Source organism: Dromiciops gliroides, chromosome 4, assembly GCF_019393635.1.
Source record: "Dromiciops gliroides isolate mDroGli1 chromosome 4, mDroGli1.pri, whole genome shotgun sequence".
NCBI lineage: Eukaryota > Metazoa > Chordata > Mammalia > Microbiotheria > Microbiotheriidae > Dromiciops > Dromiciops gliroides.
This window is the reverse complement of record NC_057864.1, coordinates 25,953,624-25,978,456: the sequence shown is the minus strand read 5'-3', so window position 1 is coordinate 25,978,456 and position 24,833 is coordinate 25,953,624. Positions and strand designations below refer to the sequence as shown.

The 24,833-nt window shown below is 48.1% G+C and overlaps 1 protein-coding gene across 2 annotated transcripts in view; it reads left to right on the top strand.

Annotated features, from left to right (window-relative positions):
* SCP2 (sterol carrier protein 2) overlaps positions 1–24,833 on the top strand; it is a 72,343-nt gene that overhangs the window by 37,393 nt on the left and 10,117 nt on the right. For both annotated transcript variants that reach the window (XM_044001267.1, XM_044001268.1), the window contains 2 exons: positions 9,391–9,556; positions 23,146–23,239. In XM_044001267.1, coding sequence (XP_043857202.1) covers positions 9,391–9,556; positions 23,146–23,239 — 260 coding nt within the window. The remainder of the gene's footprint in view (positions 1–9,390; positions 9,557–23,145; positions 23,240–24,833) is intronic.

Sequence of the window (24,833 nt, the reverse complement as noted above, 5' to 3'; positions counted from 1 at the left end):
ATTGGCAAAGGGCTTAACTTCTCAGGGCCCTGGGCAGCTCGCTAAGAGTAGAGGGGATTTCCACACCGGGAATTCCTTCTATGGGTAAGATCTCAGATGGATGGACGAGGCCCTATCCTTTTGACTGGGGATACTGAGAAAAGACGAGTCCTTCTCGCCGGAGTTTTCTGTCTGAGGGGAATGATCATGGCAGTAGGATTAGTGCAGAGGAGCCCTGCGAGCTGGGGGTGTGAAAGAATGAGTGTAGGGAAGGGAGGATGTCATGGCCCATGTGGTCCTCGAGATGGGCCTTGCAGGAAGACGCAGGAATGAGAAGAGGTGGTTGACATAACCAAACCATTGAGGCAACAGGGGCAAGAAAAGAACATGGAGAATGGAATAAAATTCAGCTTGACTCTGGTGAAAAGCTGGGAAAAGATGATGGAGGGCATTAAGGCTAGGCTACAGAGTGAATTCCTTATCTTTTTTTTTTTTTTAGTGAGGCAATTGGGGTTAAGTGACTTGCCCAGGGTCACACAGCTAGTAAGTGTTAAGTGTCTGAGGCCGGATTTGAACTCAGGTCCTTCTGACTCCAGGGCCGGTGCTCTATCCACTGTGCCACCTAGCTTGTAGGCATGGGGAGGGGGGGGGTGTTAGTTGGAGGAGAGCTGTGATGGTTGAAATAGATTGGAAAGATTATCTGGGGCATATTATAGAAGGGAGAGAGCAGAGGCAGCAAATCCAGTTAGTTTGCTGCCGGAATAGTGGAGGTCAGTAGACTGACAGGTTTTAATTAAGGTGATTCCTGCAAGGGAGGGGACAGATAGAAGAGATGTATAGATATGCCAGGCAGGACTTGACAGCTGATTAAATGATGATGGGAGAGGGAAGAGTCAGAGGCGACTTCAGAGTTAGCATGTCGGGTGTCTGGGAGGATGATTTCATCATCAACCGAAATGCAGAATCTGAGGGCTGGACTCGTTTATTTGGGGGGAAATATAAATTGAGTTTTAGATGCCAGGGAGGCTGGGGAGAGATCTAGTCAATGGTAAGAAATAGGGGACAAGAACTGTGGCTGGAGCTTGTGTTGGAGATGAATGTGGAAGAGACATTTGAGGGAGGCGATAATGAAAACCCACGAAGTCACAGGATAAGTCAACAAACACCTACTCAGTGCGGCGCACTGTGCTAAGTGCTAGGGATGCACAGACAGAATCACATGGGATGTTAAAGGTAGACAGTCCTGAGAGCTGTGGTCCAACCCTTGAAATCGTCATGGTCACTCGTGCCTCCTGGAATCCTGGGCTTTCTTCAAGACTCAGGTCTAGTGCTGCCTTCTGGATGAGGTCCATCCTGGTCCTTCCATTGGCTGCTAATGTCTTCTCCCCTCCAAGGCTACCTTTGATTTGATTTGTGTGCTGGGGGGTGCCATAGTGCATAGAGCACCCGGCCTGGAGTTAGGAAGGCCCAGCTTCCTGAGGTCAGATCCAGCCTCAGACACTTACAAGCTGTGGGACCCTGGGCAAGTCGCTTCACCCTGTGTGCCTCAGTTTCCTCTTCTGTAAAATGAGAAGGCAATGGCAGTATCTCTGACAAGAAAACCCTAAATGGGGTCACAGTCAGACACAACTGAAATTCGGTTTATAGGCACAGTAAATGCCGATGCTACTGAATTAGAGTGGAATGTCCTGGAGGGCAGAGACGGCTTCAGTTTGATCTTTGAGGCCCTGGTGCTTAGCACTGTCCTTGCTGGCACAGGGTGAATGCTCAGTCGTGCTCCTTTGCCTGATTGATCACAGTGCAGGGTGCGCATAGAGGAGAGTGAAGAATCCACCTGGAATGGAGGCTCCCTTTCTCGGGATTTAGGGTGACAGAGTAGAATCCATCTTGGGTACACCAAAGAGTTGTTTGATTTGAAAATCTTCTGGATGAGGGGTTTGCTGTTCCCACACTTTGGATGATCCGTCTGTCTGTTAACTTTTCTAAGGAATTCAGCAGACTATAAATACCAATCCTGCTTATCTTTTACAGGAAGAATTACCCGCCTCACTCCCCAGCATTGGCATTTGTTGCCCAGATCAGCTCCTATCTCTTACCACATGTTGTTTTGCACTTTCCCTGGGCTGTCTGTTGTCCGTATTTCAGTCTGGTTGCCTCATTGCCTATTCGGGGAAGGATATAGAGTCCTTAACGCTGGGGCAGCCTGTGTTCTCCTGGGGGAGATGGTTAGAACACAAATCACAACTTGGATTTATCTAGAGCTTCCAAACTCCCACTGCTTTCCTTGTAATGACTCCCTGAGGGCAGCAGTGTGTTGTGATCCTCTTTTTACAGAGGAGGAGACTGAGACTAGGAGTTGACTTGTTTGTGTTCACACAGTGAGTATCTGGTCACCCGATGTGAGCCCCAGGGTCCAGTGCCAAGCTGCTGCTCCCATCCACAGCTAGAGAAGCACAGCACACCACAGGGGTAGAGAGGTCAAATCTCCAGAAAGACTTCAGAAGAGAAAGGTCGCTAGGTAGGATCAGGGAAGGCTTCGCGGAGGAGGCAGCATCTGAGTTAGCCTTGAAGGAAGGGAAGGATTCTGAAGGGTCAGGATGAGGAGGGGAGGATTCATCCCAGCAATGGAGGAAGGAGCTCGGGAGCAGCCAGAGGGGCCTGTTTGCCAGCTGAGTGTCACGGGGAGTGCTATGAACTCTGCCAGTGGTGTGGCGAGTCCAGTGCCCTTCTCTCCCTGGGTGGCCTAAGCACCACCCGCCCTTGCTTTCAGTCTGCCTCCGGTAGGGATGGAGGCTTAGTTTATTTCAGAAGAGTTTTGTATGTAACCTGGGGAAAGTCAATATCCTGGACTGCTGTGCAACACAGTGTAGACGTCCGGGGGATCTCATTCTCGGGGCCTCGCTGCTTTATTCACTTTATGTTTGTGCTCCATTTTTATGGCTCATTTCTGGCCTCAGACACTTACCAGCTGTGTAACCCTGGGCAGATCACTGAACCTCTCTTTGCCTGTTTCTAATGGGGATTACAATAGCACCTCCCTCCCAGGGTTGTCGTGAGGATCAAGTGAAATCGTATTTGTAAAGTGCTTGGCACAGTGCCTGGCACATAGGAAGCACTATCTAAATATGGGCTGTTGTCATGATTATTTATGGCAACATGTTCTTGTCTCTTCCTTAGTTTGTTGTCCTTCCCATCAGGAAGTCTTTCCTTCTTTGTATTGTCTCCCCAGTGCCTGACACATAGTAGGTGCTTAACAAACGCTTGTGAAGGGTCCGTTGATGGATAGGAGAACTTGGGTTGACTAGTACCTTTGATCTGAAGAAGCCTCCTTAGGATGTTTGAGACTTGGCCTCTGTGTCATGTCTGACTGTTGCTTTAAACTGGAAACAGACTTCCTTGTTTGCCCCCTTTAACAGAGCAGTTTAAAGAGGCCATTGAATAAAAGGCTTGGTTTCCAGGAGAGAGGGAACATGTTCCAGATGAAAGGTTCAGATTGCACAATTGAGTGTTCCCGTTGAGCAACAGATGGATTGCATACAATTGAATCCCCTTAAAATACTTAGCACAATGTGATTTGATCTCCTTCATGTGTCATGAGGCTTGGGAGTTAGCTTTTTCTTACATAATACATGCTCAAGTGAGATGATTTTGGAACAGTGCCTTCATGACCTTTGCATCTGATCATGATATCTTAAATAAATAGCAAAAACACTTGAATGTGGTTTAAAATTGACATCTGTCTTCACCTTATTTCTGTGGCTATGTTTAATACATTTGGGGGTGGGGCAAGGGACATCAGATTTGGCAAAGTTGGTGATATCTTTGTTAATGGAATAATAACTTTGCAGAACAATCAGTTGGCTACATGTTAGAGTATTTGGGGGACTAAAATAAAGTTGTTCATCTGCTTGAAATTAATAAACATAATTGTAAACATAAATTCCTCTTGGAAATAGCTGGAAGATAATTTTTTTAGGCCTGGCCAGTCAAGCTACTTAGAAATAAATGTACAGTAGTAGTATTACTGGTAAAAAGTTGACCCCCTCCGTTACATAACACTTTTTTACTTGGCTAAAAGCTAAGAGCTGGCGCCGATCAAGTCTGTTGAAGTAGAAAATCGGCTAACTGGAAGTCTCGTTAGCTTTCAGCATATGACTTGTTACAGTAAATTTTCAATGATAGGCTTTCTCTCATCAGCTCCCATGAAATGAGTTCTTGGGGAAACAAGCTAAGTTTTAGTATCCAATCTCACTGTAATATGAATGTTTGAAACAGATTGGATTTCCTTTGGGTGATATCACAGGATCTGGGTTGGAGGGGCTTTCCTCCAGAGACCATCAAGGTCATTAGGTACAAGAACAAAAATCCCCTTTCAGAAATATCCAAGGGGCCCTGAGGCCACGGGGAAGCCCTGGGTGGGAGGCTCACTCTGGGTCATTCTCTGGAAGTTTGGACGCTTTTTCTTCAATATCACCCAAATCTGCTGCTTTTCAGCTTCTTCCCCATTGCTCTTGCTTGGCCCACTGGTGCCAGGCAGAACAAGGCTCATCCTCTTTGCCCATGACCTCCCTGCAAATGCCTGACGATACCTGTCCTGTCCCCTGCTCTGCTCGTCAGGTAAATCAAACATCCTCTGTTACCTCCATTGCTCCTTCTCTCATTCCCTTCTTAGCCTCCTTACCCTTCTCTGGGAGTTGCCCACTATATTAATGTGTTGTCTAGATGGGAGCCCAATGTTAGCATGATATATTTGGGCTGTAGGCTTAGAGGTAACCTAATCCGGCCTCCTCACTTTTCTGGTGAGGGGCACGCAGGCCGTTAAGTGGCAGAGCAGGCCTCTCGGTCTGTCCTGAGCAGTGTGACCTTCCTAAGTCTGCCTGTGATGCTCTTCTTGCTTTAATAGAGCCGGGCTGCCAGGGCAGTGTTGGCTCAGACTGAGCCCTTATTGGCTCTCCAGGCTATCTTACCCCTGTGAGGTTGATGTTTGGAACCCATGCCTCAGACTTTATGTTGAATTTTGCCTTCCTGGATTCTGCCCAGGGTGCTCTGGCCTGTTGAGATCTTTTTAGACATAGACACCATCATCTGTGAGCTCCCTCAGCCTTTCTTCTGTCTTCATCCAAGTTGTTGATAAAAGTTAGACAGCACAGGGCTAGGAAGAAGGTTCTGGGGCATGCAATGGAGATGGACCTTAATGACTCCTCTGGGCTCTTGCTCTTCAGCCAGTTTTCAGCCCACCTACCCATCCTGTCATCTAGCTCCCACCTTTCTGTTAGGAGAGACTTTGTCAGAGGCTTTGCTCTGGTCTGGGTAAGCTGTTTGTGCAGCGTGACTCCGATCTCCAAGCCTAGTGACCCTGTCACCAAAGGACCTTAGGATAATCTGGTTTATCTGTGGTTGATAAAGCGGTACTGGCCCTTAATGATCATTGCTGCCTTTTCTTCATGTTTACTAACCATGCTTTAAATAATGCACGAAGTGAAGGCAGACTCATTGGCCTGTAGTTAATATCAAAAAAAGATAAACTCAGAAATGCATGAGGAAGGTTGATCTGCTAAAACAACATGATGTTGTACCTTCCAAAATAAAATTTTGCCACTGTAGTGATTATCACGTTGATCAGCTGATGACCTGCTTGGATTTCCTGTGGCATCCATAGGCTCAATCCTCCTCTGCTCAGCTCCGGGTTATCTTGTTGAAAGGACTGGACAGTAAAACGTTGGTACAACTAAGGAGGCTGACTTGATATTTCCAGTGCCCTGGTCTAGTCTTTCTTTGCCTTGTCTGTAATGTTGCAATCACCTCCTAGCCTGAGAAGGCCCTTCTTTCCTCAAATACGCCTATACTTGGCCACCAGCCATGTCATGTGACTACCCTGCTCCCAAACTTGTGCTTTTGCCTGGTATTCCACATCTGGGATTCTTAACCCGGAGTCAGCGGGTAACTTGGGTGAGAAAGCAGCGACATCCTCATTTCTGCTAACCCTGGCTTTCCTGGGTAATCCTCTGCAGTTTATTTCATGCATTTACAAACATTCTGAGAAAGGTTTCCCCAGACTAACTCCCCAGGGGGCCCAGGTTGTGAAGAAGCTGAAGAGCCCCTGCTCTGGGGCCATCCAAGCTTTCCAGTCCTAGTTCACACCCCCATCTCTCACCTACTGTGAGCTCCAGCCAACCACGCCACAGCAGGACTGGCCCCAGATATGTCCTGGGCATCTCTTCCTCTGTTCTCTTGCCTGAACTTATGGCATCCTTCAATATCCCCACCTGTGAATGAAGGGATGGAGAAGCATTTACAAAGCATTCCCTCCTTCCTCTAAGGAACATTCTCTAATAGGGGAAGAGAGCACATTGAGGGGGGAGGAGAGGGCTGGGAGGGGGACTGAGGGAGACACAGTTTAGAGATGGTTGGGAAGAAGCCTGGTGGCTTTTTTTCTGGACAAGATCAGATGAAATCTCACTTCTCAGAAGGTGTGGACCTGGGACTGGGGGCTGATGCATCTCCCTCTGTTGAAATTCTGCCCTTTAAGACCTAGGTCAAATACTTTCTCCAGGAACCTTTCCTGCTTCTTCCTGGTCACAAATGATTTTTCTTTTCTGAACTTTCGTAGCTCTGTTTATTTCTCTTATGCACTTATCATGCTCTGCCTTGATTTATGCTTTGGGGTATCTTCTGCTAAACTCCTGGAAGGTATGACCCATTTTACCTTGGTTTGGTTTTTTTTTTTTTTTTTGGTGGGGCAATGAGGGTTAAGTGACTTGCCCAGGGTCACACAGCTAGTATGTGTCAAGAGTCTGAAGCCAGATTTGAACACACATCCTCTTGAATCCAGGATTGGTGCTTTATCCACTGCGCTAGCTAGCTGCCCCAGACCCATTCATCTTTATGTGCCCCATAAGTCTTCTCATGGGCCATTCAAAAGAGGTAGGGAGGTGTTCGGTGAATGGTATTTTTTTTTGGACTGGACCATTGATTTTCCTCAGTGTAGGGAGCCCCAGGTGAGGAACTTCTCCTACCGAGTCAGGGTGTTGTCTTCACCACACCTCAGTCTTAGGTAGTTGATGGAGCTCTGAGAATGAGTCGACCAGCGTAATGTGGCCATAAGAGGCCTGACTCAAACCCAAATCTTCTGATGCTGAGGCCAGCTCTTTATCCACTATACTAGGCTTCAGGCATGGATATTGACAATAAGAAAGGAAATCGAGCAGTAGAGTATAACACTTTTACATTTATACATTCTTTTCCATTAATTAGATAATGGGATTAGATGGAGCCCCAATAAAGAATCTTCTTCATTTATAAGGACATCATTACCATGTTTTGACAGTATATTTCCCCCCAAGCTTAGGGGAGCAAAGCTGTTTCATGGGGGTGATTATATAAGGAAATAAAACAAAAGGCAACTTGTTATAAAATATTTTGTCTTTTAGTAACTGACTGTGAGGGTTTCTGGGTAAGTGGATTTCTGAGGTCAGCTTTTGATTTCTGTTGTTCCCAGAGGTTGGGGCTCTCAAGTAAACTCTTGTTTACCCAGAAACATTCTTGGAGAGCAAAAAAGGGTGGGAGGGAATAAACAATGAAAAAGATGAAAGAACTAGATTTCCTACCTGCTGTCAACTTCTGTAAGAGTGAGAAAAATGACAAGGAAATAAAGGATTTATTGTTTAAATAAAAACAACTTCCCAGATATATGTAGCACAGGGTATGTGTGGACTTCATCTGTGTTGAGAACACTCTGTGATAATCATCCATTGGTGACTGATAAGATGAAGAGATTCAGTTTTTATCAGGGCCTGCATGTGTGCTATATTAGGCAGTAGGGATGAGATCTTGGTCTCTGTGCCTTCATAGTCCTTAAGGGCTGCTAAGGGCTGATAACAGATATCCAAGTAACCTCAATGCACAGTAACCTGACGTAGTGGAGGGAGCTTTGGATGTGGCCTTGGCAAAGACTCAGGCGCTGACCAGGGTCTCTCACCTCAGATTCCTCATCTTTAAGATGGAGTTAGACTAGCGCTGTTCCTGCCTCACAGGGTGGTCAGGCTTGACCAGCACAGAAGCCCAGTGGTTACAAAGGTGGGAATCACTGCTTTGTCATCTGTCTTTGCGGAGTCAGACCACAGATGAATTGACGCAGAAGTCAGGGTCAACTCTAAATGAAAAGGAAGGGTAACAATAGGAAGAAGACTATGCAGTGACAGGAGTTCCAGTCTGACTTATTCCAATGAGCTGTGCTGGCAAAGAAATTGGGAGCCAGGTAAAGGAAAAAGACCGATTCTGATCTTCACCATTTTCATGGGATACTAGATCCTTCTGCAGAGCTGGAAAGGAACTTAGAGCTCAGTTAAGCCTTGTTTCATAGATGAGGAAACTGAGGTCCAAAGGGGTGAATTAATAAGCCCTCCTCCCACTCTAGTAGCCTAATTCTTAGTTGCTCTGTCTCAAGTCTCTTCCCTTTCAAATTGATCCTCCCAAATAGCCCAATGGATAGCCCTAAGGTGTGGATCTGACCACATCACTCCTACTCAGAATGAATTTATGCTTTCCTACTCTAGTGGCTCTTAGCTTCCCTGGGTTAAACTACAGGCACCTCTGTTTGGCCTTTCAAGCCCTTCCTGTTCAGACACCAACCTATTTGCTGACTGATTCTTGTACAAGGTGGCACTTGAACTAAACTTTGAAAGCAGCTAAGGATTCTAAAAAGAAGAGGTGAAGAGGGAGTACATTAGAGGCATGGGCACAGCCACTGCAAAACTATGAGTCGGGTCAGGGAAAATATGTATGGGCACCAGTGAGCAGGCCAAGTTTGGGCATCATGTACACTCCACACTGTGGAGAGCACAAGGAGGAGTAATTTGGAATCAGTCTGGAAATAGGTTGGTAACCACTGAATGAAAGCTGGTCTGGATCGGGGCAAGACTGGAGGCCAGCAGACCCCTCCCTCCCCCAGCAGCTAGTCCAGGTGATGGGGTGATGAGGGCCTGCACCAGGGTGAGGGGGCAGTGTCAGAAGAGAAGGAGGCATATTGGAAAGATGCTGGAGAGGTGAAATTGGCAAGTGATGCAGCAGAGGTGAAATTGGCAAGAGATGCTACCAAAGTGAAATAGGCAAAAGATGCTGCAGAGGTGAAATGATTGGTCTTGGTAGCAGTTTGGATGGGGGGGGGGCGGTGAGAATGAGGAGTGCAAGGTAATTCCTAGGTTGTGAGCCTGAGGGTCTGAAAGTGGGGAGAGGGAGGTGGAGAGTGGTGCCTGGGGCTTGGCCTAGAGCTCCTCTCACTCTGGAGGTCGGCCCCCAAGTAGGTTTGGCGGCCCCTAGTCTGGGGCAGGCGCTCTTCGCTCGCTCGCTCCGGGTGCGACTTGTCAGGCCTGACTGACGGCTCGCTCTGTGTCTCTGTGTTTGACTCGGCAGGCCTGGCGCAGTGCGCTGAGCTCTGCTGGCAGCTGCGCGGGGAGGCGGGCCCGAGGCAGGTTCCGGGGGCGAAGGTCGCACTGCAGCATAACCTGGGCCTTGGCGGAGCCGCGGTGGTGACACTGTACAGGATGGGCTTCCCCGACGATGCTTCAGTGGCCGGCAGGTGAGGTGCGGGCCCAGGCCGGGGAGGGACCTGGGGCGCCCTGCTCGGGATGAGGCTCCCTCCGCCCCCAAACTTGCTTGGTGGGAGGGGAGGCTCGGGAGCGGCCCCTTGGCCCCCCACCTTCCTGCAGGTGCAGCTCTTAAGCACCCTCGGTGTGCCCGGTGCCCGTGGGGGGACAGGGGCCCAGCGCCGTGGGGCAGGTGAGGGAGGCCTGGGCTGGGGTGACGGACATTTAACCAGAGGGAAGGAGAACGGAGTGGAAGAGGTTTTAGAAGTAGAAGCAAGTGTGGCGACCGGCCATCCCCCAGTTGGTGGACGGTGCAAAGACAGGACTTGGCGACTTGGAGAAGAAGAAACCCGTCCTTAGCCATAGGAAATGCCCCGATCACTGATCATTAGATACGTGCAAATGGAAACAAAACAAGCCTCCAGTTGGCCAAGCTAATGTAGAAGAAAGATGATAAAGTGCTGGAGGGGCTGGAGGAGATGAGGCCCGCTAGTTCATGGTTGGTGGAGCTGTCAGCCCGGCCACCCATTCTGGGAAGCACTTTGGAATAATGCCCCCCAAACCGGGTATGCCCTTTGACCCAGTGACACCATTAAGTCTGTGGTCCAAGGTGAACTTTAAAAATATTTATAGTGCTTCCCTCCGTGAGGGCAAAGAATTGGAAACTGAGTGGAATGGCTGGACGTGTTTGTGATGAAACATTGTTGTGTTTTAAAACATGATGATTTTGGGTTGTCATTGAGTTGTTTTTTCATATCTTCTTGTCCAGTTCTTCTTGGCCCCATTTAATATTTTCTTGGCAGAGATGCTGGAGGGATTTGTCATTTCCTTCTCCAGCTCCTTTTACAGATGAGGAAACTGAGGCAAACAGGGTGAAGTGACTTGCCCAGGGTCACACAGCTAGTAAGCATCTGAGACTGGATTTGAGCTCACCTTGACTGGGGGCTCTTTCTTAGCTGCTCAATGAAGACAGTGATTTCAGAGGAAGATGGTGAAACTTATGTGAACTGATGCAGGGAAGTGAGCAGAACCAGGAGAACAATTTGTATAATAACAATTATGTTGTAAAGACAAACAACTTTAAAAGCCTTAAGATCTTTGATCGACACAAGGACAAATCACGATTCTTGAGGGTTTATGATGAAACATGCTCCCCAACTCCAGATAAAAAGGTGATTGAATCAGGCTGCAATTTAAAACTTAGTTTTTTGGACAGGGCCAACGCAGGGATTTGTTTTGCTTGAGTATACATGTTTGTAATATGGGTTTTGTGTTCCTTACAGTCTCAGTGCAAGGGGGGGTGGTGGTAAGGAGAGAGGGATTTTCATAAAAGAAAATTTAAGAAATGCTTGACAGCTGATTGGGTACATGACAGGTGGGGAGAAGTGAATAGTAGCAGGATTGCAGGATGCTGAATCTGATGTGCCGATAGGACGTTCATTTGTAAATGTCCTGTAGGTACTTGGTGATATGGGTTTGGAGACCAGGAGACTGACTTGGACGAGATACCTGTAGAGAGATGATCGTTGAACCCGTGGGGACTGAGAAGATCACTAAGTGTAGTGAGGGAAGAGAAGAGAGCCCAGGACAGAGCCTTGGGAGATACACATTAGGGGCAGGACACTGGGGATATCTCAGCAAAGAAGACTGAGGAGGAATGTCCAACGGGCCAGAGGAGAGAACAGCGGCATCAAAAGCGAGCAAGGAAAGAGCGTTCAGGAGGAAGGAAGTGGTCGGCAGGGTCAAGAAGGATGAGAAAAGACCGCTGGATTTCTCAGTTAAAGGGTCATTGACAAACTCAGGCCATGTGGAGGTTACCAAAGGAGCCAGGGCTGGAAGCCAGCTCTCCATGACGGTCACCAGGCCATTGTGCTCATTTAGGCTCATCTTCCTTCCTTGAAAACTCGGAGGGCCTCAGCTTATGTTCTGTTCTCAACAAGAAGGTTTTTATGGCCTTTTCTGCTTCCTGGTCACCTAGACACCTCTGGCTGTAGTGAGGCATCGCCCATAACAGAGAGTGACCTCGGCCTCTCACCAGAGTGTTGGCACGGTCAGTTATTTGTTGGAAGGACCTTTTTTCCTAAAGAATGGCTGGGCGTTTTTACTTAAAGCTGGCCCTGGCAGGTGGAGCTCTCTGTCCCTTTCAAGTCAGTACAGGCAGTTACTTGGTTGGAAGTTGTCGGTTTGGAAGTTCTGCCAGCGTAGCCTCATTAAGCAGCACTGATTGTATCTTCCTGGAATTACCTTTTAGAATCTCCACCAAGCAGCTGTTGTGCCACCCACACCTGGACCCAGTTACCAGCAGGTCTTGTTTGAGGGGCATTTAGAGGCATCCCCATGGAGCTGGTCAGACTCCAGATTGTCAGGAGGCTCATACTAGAGCTTCTCTGAGTGGCTGGACAAGGGATGGTCCTCTCAGAGCCTTAGGTCTCCCTCCGGGCTGTCGAGGGGATCCAGTGAGGAAAATGTGCCCAGTGCCTGCCGAGCTGCCAGTGTAGAAGGTGTGCCCAGTGCTTGGTGAGCTGCCAGTGTAGAAGGTGTGCCTGGTGCCTGCTGAGCTGCCAGTATAGAAGGCGTGGCCGGTTCCTCCTGAGCTGCCAGTGAGGAAGGTGTGCTCAGTGCTTGGTGAGCTGCCAGTGTAGAAGGCATGGCCAGTTCCTCCTGAGCTGCCAGTGAGGAAGGTGTGCCCAGTGCTTGGTGAGCTGCCAGTGTAGAAGGCGTGGCCAGTTCCTCCTGAACTGCCAGTGTAGAAGGTGTGCCTGGTGCCTGCTGAGCTGCTAGTGTAGAAGGTGTGCCCAGTGCCTGTTGAGCTGCCACTAGGGATAGTGGCCTGGGAGGAAGCAAGAAGAGATCTCCAGAATTCATATCCCGCATCAGAGGCCAGTGCTGAGGCCACGTCAGGAAAGGACGGGCCCCAGGCTCCGAGGCCCTGGGCTCCCATCTTGCCTCTGACACCCCCTGCTCTGTCTGGGGTAGTCAGTTCATCTCTCTGGGCCCCAGTTTCCTCCTCTGTGGAAGGATGGGAGAGGAGCTTCCCCTAAGCGGGCCTCTGACCCTGGCATCCGGAATCACCTCGAAGTGCTGGGCACTTCCAGGTACAGCTTTCCTAGGTAGCCATAGGAGAGTAGCCACAGGCACAGAGTGTGGCCAAGTAGTATTTAATCCCAGATGGGTTGACCTAGTTTAAAAGGGCAGCTTTCTTTTCCACAATTCCTTCTTCTTCTGAAGCTTTCTTCTGTCACTGCCTATTCACCCTGGCAGCATCTGGACCTAGGCTTGTCACTGGCTGTGTGACCCATCCCAGGATGTGCCATTAGCCCTTCTGGCCTGACTTGCCTCTGAATACCCGCCCCCCGCATTTTCACGACTTCATCCATTACCTCCTTTTCCAAGACTTTCTTGATCTCTCCCAGGTATCACGTTTGCTCACTCCTCTGAACCTCGAGGAGTGCCTTGTTAGAATCTCTTTTACTCACTCATTTTGCCCTCTACATTACGTGGTTTTTCTCTTGGAATCTCCCAGAACACTGACGACAAGTCCGTCTGTGTTGTAATGGTCAGTCATTTTTTGTTGAATAAATGACAACCCCCAAACCCTTTAGAGGCCGACTCCAACTTCCTTCCTTATTTCACGTTGTTCCTTTACACCTGTGGCCCTCTCGGCCAGGTTGGGCTTCTCCACATTCTCCATTTCATCCTACATTTCCGCCTCTGCATTCCTGGGGGTGTCCCCCATGCTCGGAGCACTTGCTCCAGGTCCTGGCTCTTTGAAGTCGCTTTTCTTTCCAGGCAAAGCTCCGGGCACCTCTTCCTTGAAACTCTCCCTCATGCTCTCAGACTGCAAGTGCCCTCTTCCCCTTCCTCTTATTGCAGGCAACCATGAGGGGCTTCTGTTTCCCTTGGTAGGCTAATGCTTCTCAAGAGTGGTAACTGTGTCATCCTCGATTTTTGTATCCCCAGAACCATGTTTGTTGAATTGAACTGAGTTTTAGATTTAGTGACTGGGGGAAATCATTCCTTTTTGAACCAGTATTGGAGAAAAGTTCATTATAAAGCATCTGATAATATACACATACAAAGAAGCCCCTCGCTACATAATTCTCTGCTTCGGAACTATGAGTGACACAGACAAGAAACATGAGGACTAACAAAGGCTAAGGCTGAAGTGGGGGTTGATAGAAAAAAATTACAAGTTGATAGCACAGTGTTTTGAGTAATTAAAACAAATGTGTAAAGTCTTACAAACCAATAAAGCTGTTTCAAAGTAAAAAACCAAAAAATCCCTGATATCTACCCCTGTGTTACCTGAGTTAATATTTACCTTGTGTTGTGTCCCAGGCAGAATTTATATAATTTTAGAAAAAAATATTGGGTGAATTTTAATGAATTGCTTTTAAGTGGTAGCTGAAGGAAGCACAACTTTAGAGAAGAGACAGCATTTTTTCTAACTATATACTAAATCCATTAAGATGCACTTAACTCAGAATGATTGTCAGTCTGACAGGAGGAGAGTGGAATTTCCCATTTAAGTGGCTGGGAAAAAGGATTCACTTATGTAGGGCACGCAAGAAAGTGTTGAGGCAATTGATTTCAAACATCCTGGGTTTCAAAACATTTTGAAGACTCTGTTCACAGAGGCACTAGGAATCATTCTTTGTTGAAGAGGCCCAGCTCATTCGATTCAGCAGTTATTAAGAACCTTCTTTTTTTGTTTGTTTTGTTTTGTTTTTGCAGGGCATTGAGGGTTAAGTGACTTGTCCAGGGTCACACAGCTAGTAAGTGTCAGGTGTCTGAGGCCGGATTTGAATTCAGATCCTCCTGAATCCAGGGCCCGTGCTTTATCCACTACACCACCTAGCTGCTCTCAAGAACCTTCTTAATAGAGGGGTGTGTGTACATCTGTGCTGGCTTGTTGTCTCCCCATTAGTTTTCTCCAAGGTGGGGGGGACTGTCTTGTCTCCCCAGTGCTGAGTATGGGGTCTGGCGCAGGCTCTGGCTCTGACTGACCAACTGCTTGGACAGCATCACACTGGGCTGAGCGCTGTGGGGGCACAAAGATGAAAAGGAAACCGTTCTTGGCCTTAAAGAATTTACATTGTATTGGGGGCATCCTACACGTAGACAGTTAAGTCAGATTTTATCCAGAGTTTAAGGCATATTCTGTTCATTCAATTTGCTCTGTGGCAGTAAGACTATGTTCCTTTAAAAGCCCACTCTGACTGAGTCTTTTATCCAAGAGTAAAGTTTTACTGCGAATAACTTCCAGTGTTGGTCTATTCTGGGTCAAAATTTAAATTATATACGCATATAGGTGGGAGGTTAATAGATTAACTCTCAGATCTCTTATGCATTCCCTAATTTAAAATGCATAAAATATATGTGGAAATTAGCCTGTGCTATCTTCCTACCCAGACCCTATAAAAGTTGGCTTAGACAAATTAAGTGCCAATTTTAATGTACCAAGTTTTGGTTCTTCCATTTCTGTCAAGAGGGTTTTTTGTCGTTTGTGCACTTGGCTAGCTTTTTGTGTTTGTCACTTTTCTAATTGGCTTTTTCCAAGAACAAGAACTGAGTGTTATACTTCTTGGTATCCCACCATCCTGCTCAGTAAATATTTTCTTCTTTTTTGGTACATATTTGTTGATTTGACTTCTTACGTAACATGTTGGCTTGTTAGATCCAAAAGTTCTGGCTGGAAACTTTGGAAGAATGCCTGTCCACCTCTCTTTATGTTGTGTGCTTCTCAGATCTGCTGTTTATTATTCCTAAATAGGTGCTTGATAGAGATAAATACCAGGACCCAAGCCTATGTGGCCATTGAGTAGAGATGCTTACTTCTTATGACTGTAGAAAGATTACTTACATAATCCTCGACTGGATTCACGATCTCTTTGCCATTGATATAGGGGTTCTCCCTCACAGGTACAGATGCTGCATGATTCTTGTCTGTGAGGCTTCTGTTCATTGTGCTGTTGGCCTGCCTACCTCCAGGTCTTTGACTGCACCCTTTCCCTCGTGTACATCTTATTGACAGCATCCCTTACTTTAAGCATGGGATAAAACTAGAGAGCCAGATTTTGAGTCAGGAAGACCCAGGTTCAAATTCTGCCTCCAGTCTTGGGCAAGCCTCAGGCAACTGCTAAGCCAGCTGCTGCCTTTGAGAAGCCCGGGCATCTGGCTTGTTGGAGCAGGCTCCTACACACAGGCCCTTGCTGAGATGGAGCATGGGTCCTTGAAGTGAATTCCTTTCCCTACTTCTTTCTCACCGTGTTAAGTGTGTGTAATCAGGGGTGGCTTCTTTGTAAGAAGGTAACACAGGGGCAGCTAGGTGGCACAGTGGATAAAGCACCGTCCCTGGATTCAGGAGTACCTGAGTTCAAATCCGGCCTCAGACACTTGACTGTGTGACCCTGGGCAAGTCACTTAACCCCAATTGCCTCACCAAAAAAAAAAAAGAAGAAGGTAACACAAATGATGTCATTAAAGAATCAACACACCAGACAAAAGCAGCTGGGCCAGTCTTGTGAGGATGAGGGAGAAGGCCCAAGGGTCCACTGGTATGAAATGCCTCTTGGGAGGATTTCTAGGATAACAGGGACAAAGATGGTGCAGGATGATAAGGCCCTGAGGTAGGTCGCGACTTGTGCTGGTCTCAATCCTCGAGGAGCCTCTGAAGCCTCAGGGGGTTCTGAGTTCTCTTACTGGTCTTACTGGTTCTAGAGTGAGTCTCTTAGCATGTTAAAGTGATCTGTTTTGGTACTTGCCATGAAGCAAATCTCTGCTGTAGAGAAGCCATTTGTCTGTCCTTATGGCGGTGACATCTTCTTTTATAATTAATCGAATTGGGAGAAAACTCATTTTTACCCAAGATACAATTCAGAGAGGAAAATTCCCATGGCCATTTGAGGAGTTGTTATCGTCTTCGATCTTAATTTTGGGTTCCTTCCCTAGGGCTTTCCTAACCAAGGAGTCACTTGGAAGACTTGGTTAGCCAGATCAAATATCCTTGACTGCAGAAGAACAAAGTTTCATTTTATCACTGGCTTAAATGGAATGGCCCATATTTCACTGTTAGTAATTAGGGGAAGGACAGTAAATATTCCCGTTGTAAAGCAATAATGGTAATTGTATTTGGATTATCAGAACAGTCGGTCCAAACTCTGCTCTCATAGTCAGATGGTAAAACTGTCTTTAAAGAAGAAAGCCAAACGAGAGCAGTCCCGTTTCTTTTGTCTTCGAGAGTTTTTTGTCTTGTAGTTTGACCTTCCTTTCATTTAGACCAGCTTTGAACGTGGCCGGGTGTTGCCTTCTCTTGGGGAAAATGTGAATTTTATTTTTAAGTAAGAGATCTAGCCAAGTATAGAATTAGAACAGGTTTATATTTTGAAACTGTGGTCTGATACATTACTTTTAAAATTATTTTAATTTTTAATATTTTTCAATTACATGTAAAGATATTTTTTGAGTTCCAAATTTTTCTTCCACCTTCCCTGCCCTCCCCTCTCCCGAGGCCAGCAAGCAATTTGATATAGGTTATACATTACAATCATGTTAAACATATTCCACATTAATCAGAACAAAAGGTTTTCCTTATGGCATTTTTATGCAAGAAAGAATAAACAAGAACAATAACAAAAAAGCAACAACAAAAGTGAAGACAGTATGCTTTAGTTTGTATTCAGACTCCATAGTTCTTTTTCTGAATGTGAAGAGCATTTTCCACCATAAGTCTTTTGGCATTGTCTCGGATCATTGTGTTGCTGAGAAGAGCCAAGTTTATCACAGTAGTATATTACTTTTTTGTGTGTGTGTGTTTGGGGCATTGAGGATTAAGTGACTTGCCCAGCTGTGCAGAGTCATACAACTAGTGTCAAGTGTCTGAGGCTGAATTTGAATTCAGGTCCTCAAATCCAGGGCCGGTGCTTTGTACATTATTTTTTAACATCAAACTCTTCTAGCTGATTTTTAATATCAAACTCTTCTAGCTGTCATATTTATTGTATCTTCCCTCTCTTGACTCCCCTCTACCTACAAACATGTTCCACTATTCCAAAAACCCTCTTCTTTTAACCTTGCTACCCCCTCAAACTAACTTGCCCCCCAAATGCCAGCTGACATGTCACATTTTCATTTGTTTGATCCTCTCAGCAGCCAGAGCTCGGGGAATTATTGTCCTGATTTTACAGATGGGGAACCCGAAGCTTAGGGAAGTGGCTGCTTGTGGTCACACAGCCAGTAAGTTTGTCCTTGCTGACTGCAAGTTTAAACTTGATTCTACTGTCCCATGTTGCTGCTTCTCCCCATCCAGCCTTTTAGAAACAATAATTTGGACAGTCCTCTCTTGGATTCCCTGCATTCTAGCTTCCTTGCTCACCATCGGAACTTGGCTCTTCATAGTCACAGAGGACTTGGGAATCCTGAGCAAATGGCCTTTTCAGATGACCTTCATGTTCCTGACTCTGTGCTGCATTGGACACCAGTAACCATTCTGTCTTCGGGACTTGTCTTTCTTGACTTCCCTCACTGTCCTACCATGGTTTCCTCTTACTTCTCTGCCCTTTCTTTGGTCTCCTCCCTTCCCTGCGAGTGTGGACTGGCCTCATTTTTTCCCCTCTCTATTCTTCTCCGGGGCAGCCTCTTCCACTCCCATAGCTTCAGTTCCCACCTCTATACCACTGGGTTCTGTTCAGTGGTCTTCGTATTATCTTGCCTGCTCTTCTGGTCATTTGCATGTTGGGCCTTTTGGCCTTCCCTGTCCAGGCTCTGATTTTCCTTTGCCCTGCTGGTATCTCACATTTAACATGCCCCTAACTGGTCTCATCTTCCCCAAATCTGACTTTCTCCCTTTCCCTCTCATCCCTGCCACCATTGTCCCCATCACTCAGCCCTCAGACTTTGGAATCGTATTCCATTTTTCCCTCTCCCTCCCATGCCCCCATCTAGTAATTTGCTAAAACTCTTTATCTCTCCCTCTGACTAATCTGGGCTTCTGTGACCTTTGGCCTGTATTAAATGAATGTCATCCCTGCCTCCTCCCATCCATCCACTTTCTCTCCAGTCTGTCTTTCACACAGTGGTCAGAGTCCTCTTTCTGTCCTGTGAGTGACACATCGCCCCCTGCTCAGATCTCCAGTGGTTTCCCATTTCCTGTGAGATAAACCCAACGCCTCATTCTGGCGTTAAATCCTCCTCTCATCTGTCCCCAGGGTACTTATTTCCCATGCTCCTTTTCACAGGGTCTGCATTTTAGCCAAACTGAATGAGTAGCTGCTGTTGGACTTTTGTCCCATTCTCTTGGGTTCTCTTTGCTTGTGACATTGCCCAAGCCTAGAATGGCCTTTGCCACATCTCTGCCTCCTGAAAGCCTTCTCTTCCTTCAGGACCTTGTTTCCAGCTCCCTGTAAGGTAGAAGGGATCCCTTGCCCCATCTCTTGAACCTGTTTGGCCTGCTCTATTACACTTAGCACATTATAATGGAATTGTTATTTGGGGACCCACCTCTGCCCCCTGCTAGGCCAGCAGCTGGTTATTCACCTTTGTGCCCCATTACCACCAAGGTTCTGGTGTGGAAGTGACTCTGGGTTCTGGAAAACCACTCACAGGACTTGTCTTTTATACTGGGAGGGCTTCAAATGTGAGTCTGGTGACAAGGACACGCTCTGTTGACTTGGCAATTTAAGGTCAAACCGACGCTGTCTCTGTGTGTGTGACACATGGTTCTCTGTGTCTCTCACAGATTTGTGGTAGAGAATGCGAGATCCCACTCTGTTTGTTGCTTATTGTCTATGAAAACACATTTGATTTGGTAGAAGAAAACACAGCCTTCAAGGCTCTCCAGGTCTCTCATGTTGAAGTCCTACATTCTTCACGAGCAGATGCCACAACAGAGAAAACTGGGCATGAACTTCAGATTATGTCAAGCGAGGCATAGGAGAGGCTGGCATAGACTCCCCAAAGGTGTTTGTGCCTGTTGGGGCGGGGTGGTACATGTCCAGCACAGATTCCAGATGGGAGGGGGCTCCTTGGAGGTGTGTGTGTGTGGGGGGGGGGTGTCTTCCAGGTGCATCTCACTGAGTTGCCCCAGCTGGTCTGGCACGAAATGGGATTAGAACAGGCTGGGTTGTATCTGGAAGATTCTGTAGGGACCCCAGTGACCTTCCCTCCCCACCCAACAAAACAAGAGGATCCTTCTGAGAGGCCTTGGGAGCTCTTTCTAGTCCGGAGAGGTGCCTGCAGAGCTAGGAAGGCCTCACTCCAGGCTTCTCTCTGCCGTGTGTCAGCTGAGGGATTCTGGGAAGGGCCCCAGGGGAGCTCTCAGAGGCCGACTTGTCGGAAAGGCCCCTGTGTGCCCTGGCCGAGGGCATTCCTGACCAAGACCACTCTTACACTGGTGTGGTCAGAAAAAGTGCCTTTGGATTTGGGGGGAAGCCCTGTGGTGGGCGCAAACGGGCAGCAGCACATCGACATCTTCCGTGGTGCACGTCGCTCATGAAGACCTGTATAGCTTGGAAAGGAGGTGCCTGGTTAGATGGTGAATGGAGGCATAATAGTGGTTGCTAGGGTGTATCTAGCTCACTCTGTTTCGGGTGCTTTACACACATGTCATTTGGTCCTCACAATAACCCTGGGAGGTAGGTGCTGTTATCCCCATTTTGCAGATGATGAAACTGAGGCAAACAGAAGCCCATGGAATGTGCTAGGACCTGGAGCAAGGTCCCTCAGGCGTGTTGGGTGAACCCCCACGTGGAGGTTTTCTTGGAGACTGTGGACAGGAGTCATATTGGCTTGAGGAGGTGCTTTTGGAACAAGGATCCACCCTAACCCCAGTTGTGATACTTTAGAAATCTCCGGGGCTGCCCCACGTGCATGGAGCCCAACTTCTTTGTTGACCTCCAGGGTTGGTGTCTGGTTAGAATGTGGTATTTTGCTTCCCGCAGAGCGTCGTTCTTCTGGTCTTGGAGGCAAAGGAGGAATTTGCACCCAGTGCCTTGCTTGTCCATCATCTCTTTGATGAACTGTTTGGGGAACAGTTTTCTGGTTGGTAGCTGCCAACATCTTAGCCATTGTCAGGGTAGAAAGATGTTCATTTTTTTACTTGCTTTTTCTCTTGTCTTAAACTTCTCTGGTACCCAGGAGCCTATGACCTTTTTTGAGCATATGACTTTGGAGGTGATGGGGAGTGTTTGAGGGAGCTGCTAAGTGCCAATGGGCCTTGTCCTAGAACTTTGTTCTCTGTGATCGATCCCTCGGTGAACAGTACAAATCAGAAGAACCTGATAACAGATAGAGCAGAATGAGATAAGGGGGCAGCCCAGTGCCCCCACAGCAGAGAGCAGTGTGGCAGGTGCAGTTCCGGACCTGGAGCTGCTGAGCTAGCTCCCAAGGCAGTGACATCAGAGGCCTTGGGCTCACTGAAATTGTGGGCCATTTCCAGTTATTCAGCCCTAAATGCAGTGGGGTGACCTGGTGCCTGAGGGAACCCTGAGGGGAATCCTTTATTGCAAATAATCGTTTTCCACAGTTCGGCTTTTTAGAAAAACACTTTATAAAATTCGACACATTGATTTTACTTTTAAGTGGACCACATTTGAGATAAGAAGTCAGCAGTGCACAGGGGCAGTGATGCCAGTGCTCAAGGCCTTCTTGTATTTGAAAGGCTGTTGAGGAAGAGAGAGCGGCTCGATTCTGCTTGTCTCCAGAGCCCGGTACAGAGACGAGTATAGAAGGAGACAGTCTAGTACAACAGCAGCCTCCTAAAGGTTAGTGGAATGGAGGCCGGCTGACTTCAGCCCATCAGGGATCGGTCTGTCGGGGGCTCCTGGGAGGGGTGGGACCGGGTGACCTTGGAGGTCCCGTCTGACTCAGCTTCTGCCTGGAGAGAGACTTCTCAAGTACTGATCGAGCTTTGGTAGCTTTGGTCCCTTGCCATTTTTATCCGTGATTGAGATGATAGAGGGGAGTGCCAGCTCAGCAGACCTGTAAATCATTCACTGCGGTGTCTGCTGACCTTCCTCTGTGACACGGTCACACTCATGGGGGCTGCTGAGGACATACAGACCGCCTCCCATTGGCTGGCCTACGAAATGTTTTTATCGGAAGGGAGTCGGGGGAGAGAGCGGCAACGGGCCAGCATGAGTGACCCTGGACAGGTCACTTCTCTCTCTGCCTCAGCTTCCCCTCTGTACGAATGAGAGCATTGACCTGGGTGATGCTTAGGGTTCTTTCCAGCTCTAACATGGTGTGGTTCTTTGTGATCTTGGAGAAGACGATAGAGCTGAGTAGGGTCATCGCTGTAGGGCTAGAAGGCACCTCGGAGGTACTTGAGTCCAGGCTTGGAGTGGGGGAGGAGTGATGGATTGTAGCGCAACATCTCTGACTGCAAATCCCCAAAAGGTCAGGAGGCTTAGAATGCTCCTTCAGGGCCCGGCCATCCTCGGTGCTCGACATGGTTCCTGATGCACAGCAGGGGCTTAGGAAATGGTGGTCGATGGATTTATTAGTTACTGTCTGCCTGCTCGGTGCTCCCAGCAGGCAGAACCAGGAGCAGAACCAGGGAGAAGCTCCAAAGGCCCCCGATTCAGCTTGATGAAAGGAGACAAAAGCTAGCGGTTAGTGCTGCCCGAAGGAAGAAGGGCCGGCTTCCCTTCCAGACCTAAGAGGCTGTGCTTCTGTGGCCATTTCACACACGGATGGGATCACAGGTCTGGGCCGCACATGGCCTGACGGCCTCAGCATCATTGTTGCTGGGGAGCCTGGAAGCATCTCGCATTCAGCACGGCTGGAGCAGACCCTGTTCTCTTTCCCCCAGCTCTTTGCTATCACTGAGGAGGGACAGGGACCTCAGCGTCCAGAGTCCCCCAGGGCTGCGGTCATGCCTGATCCGGGCTTGTATTACTCTTGCTGCCTTACTCCACTTCTCCCCATGCATCCAGTCTGCTCATGCATCAGGTCAGGTGGGAGGGGGTGAAGGCTGCCCATTTGGGCTCCCTGCCTGGCCTTTCTCCATGCTGGTCTGTCCTGTGCCCAGGTGACAAAGGGATCTTCTTAAAGTACAAGTTGACCATCTATTAGGATCGTAGCTAGGGAGCGACCATTGGGTCCCCTCTGCCCCCCAGCCATTTTACAGATGAGGAAATTGAGGCACACGATGGATAAGGGTCTGGGTCTGAGGCGGAATTGTCACTTGTTCTTCACTCAGGGCTCCAGGGTCTGCTGCATCATGTGATGTTCCCTGTGTCACTCTTCCCCTCAGGAAACTTCAATGGCTCCCCATGCTGCTGTCCTCCATGCAGATGCCTTTCAATCACTCCTTTGGACCCAAAGCCTTGCCTGACCCCTGCTTCTATGCTAATGCCCACCTTGCCCAGCTGCTTTGTATCTCTTTATTTTGTGTTTATTCTGTAGGTACCTAGATGTGTACATGTCTCCCCTGAAAGACTGTGAGTTCCCTGACGGGAGCGATTGTTCTGTTTTTGTCTTGTCCCCATTGCCTAGCATAGCACCTACCACGTGGGGATGCTTAATGAGTGCTTGTTGGCTTGGAATGTTAAGTAAACTGAATGGTTTCTTTCCATTCTTTTAGAGGTCTTCGAATTGAAGCTTTTCCCACCCATGCAGCATCTGATGGATTTAAGGCAAATCTTATCTTTAAAGAGATTGAGAAGAAGCTGGAAGAGGTCAGTAACCTTTCTCCTCTTTGTTTGAAGGATCTGGGTTAGGGGATAGGACCCAAGGGAAAGGAGAAGAGATGGGTGATTTCGACACAGTCATGGGATGGTTTGGATGGAAAATGACGGGAGGAGCCTTGGAGAGGGAGGCCGAGGCCCTAGGGTCCAGTCCTGCCTTTGGGCTTGTGTGAGCAGGGGTCTCAGTCACTCCTGTGATGCCAGGTCTGGCCTACAAGTTCCATTTCTCAGTCCCAAAGGCCCAGGCTCTGTAATGCAAGCGACTGGAAGATGGCCGGTCAGTCAGCAAGTATGAATGCGCCATGGGAATGGGCAGGGGAGAAGACAAGCCCTGGGCACCTTCTGGGTTACCTCTGCATCAGGGAGACAACCAGGACTGGTGTGTCCTGTCAGCCGGTGGGGAACGCGGTTTGATTTTCTGAGCCTAGATCAGTGCTTTAGTGCCTAGGACATAAGGACTGGACAGACCTCCTTTAGGAAACAGGCCTTGTTTTAAGGCTGGAGCAGATGTGTCTGCTGTGCTTGGCGGCTTGTGTGCCTGCATCTAAAGAAATCTCAAGACTATTCTTTTCCTGATACTTAGACAGCCATTGTGCATGGCTTATTTCACTTGCCCTTTGCTTATGTATGGCATTAACCAGAAGAGTCGGGGCTCTCCATCCATTCCCTTCTTCCCTTGCACTTCCTTTGTAACATTTTCTAGTAGGAAGCCCCAAAAGTATCTGAAGTACAAAGATCAGGCGATGTAGCCTCCCTCATTCTACAGGCCCAAGGAGGAGCCCAAGGGGTGAAGGCGCCGCCACATGGCTGCAGAGTTATTTTAAATCCTCAGAATTTAAAAAAAAAGGCATGTGTAACTCAAACTGGAAGTGAATTGGAAACCCCCTGCAGTTTAGAAACTTAGAACGTAAGAGATGTCACACCGGCTGGTCCAGGAGGCCACGTGGCCCAGTGTTCTGGATTCTGCCAGGGATGTGTTTGGGAGAATTCTGTTTTCACATATCCCAAGTGACGAGGAACCTCAGCTGCCACCCAGTGTCACCTGCATAAGCATCATCCAGTCTGCTGGTGAAGACGTTCTCCAACGATGGGGGCTTCTCTGTGTCTCAGGGCTACCCGTTTCTCTTGGGGTTGGTTCTAACTGTTAGGAAGTCTTGGCTCAAGTGGCCGGAAGCCTGCTTCTGCATTCCCCACCCATTTGGCCTCATTTTGGCCCGGGGGCCAAGCAGAAGCCTCTAGCCGAATTCTTCAGAGACATAGGAGACAGTTCTCGTGTCCTCGCTCATGGCTTCTCTTCCCCAAGCTGAGGGCCCCAGTTCCTTCAGCCAGTGCTCACGTGGTTTGGGCCCTGAGCCAAGGGAGTTGCTTTCCATGAAGCTCTAACCTGGACTTCCTTAACTCCCTCAAGAAAATCGAGGTTCATTCAAGAGCTTTCATTTTTTCTAAAATTCTCTTGTTCTTTTGCTTCTTTTCTGTTGTGGCTGAGGAGGGCCGACAGGCCACCCAGTCCAATCCAGAGGGAAAGATTAGATGGGAGTTTTGTGGGACCGTCCTAGGTGCCAACCGAGAGGCCCAGGGGGCTGGA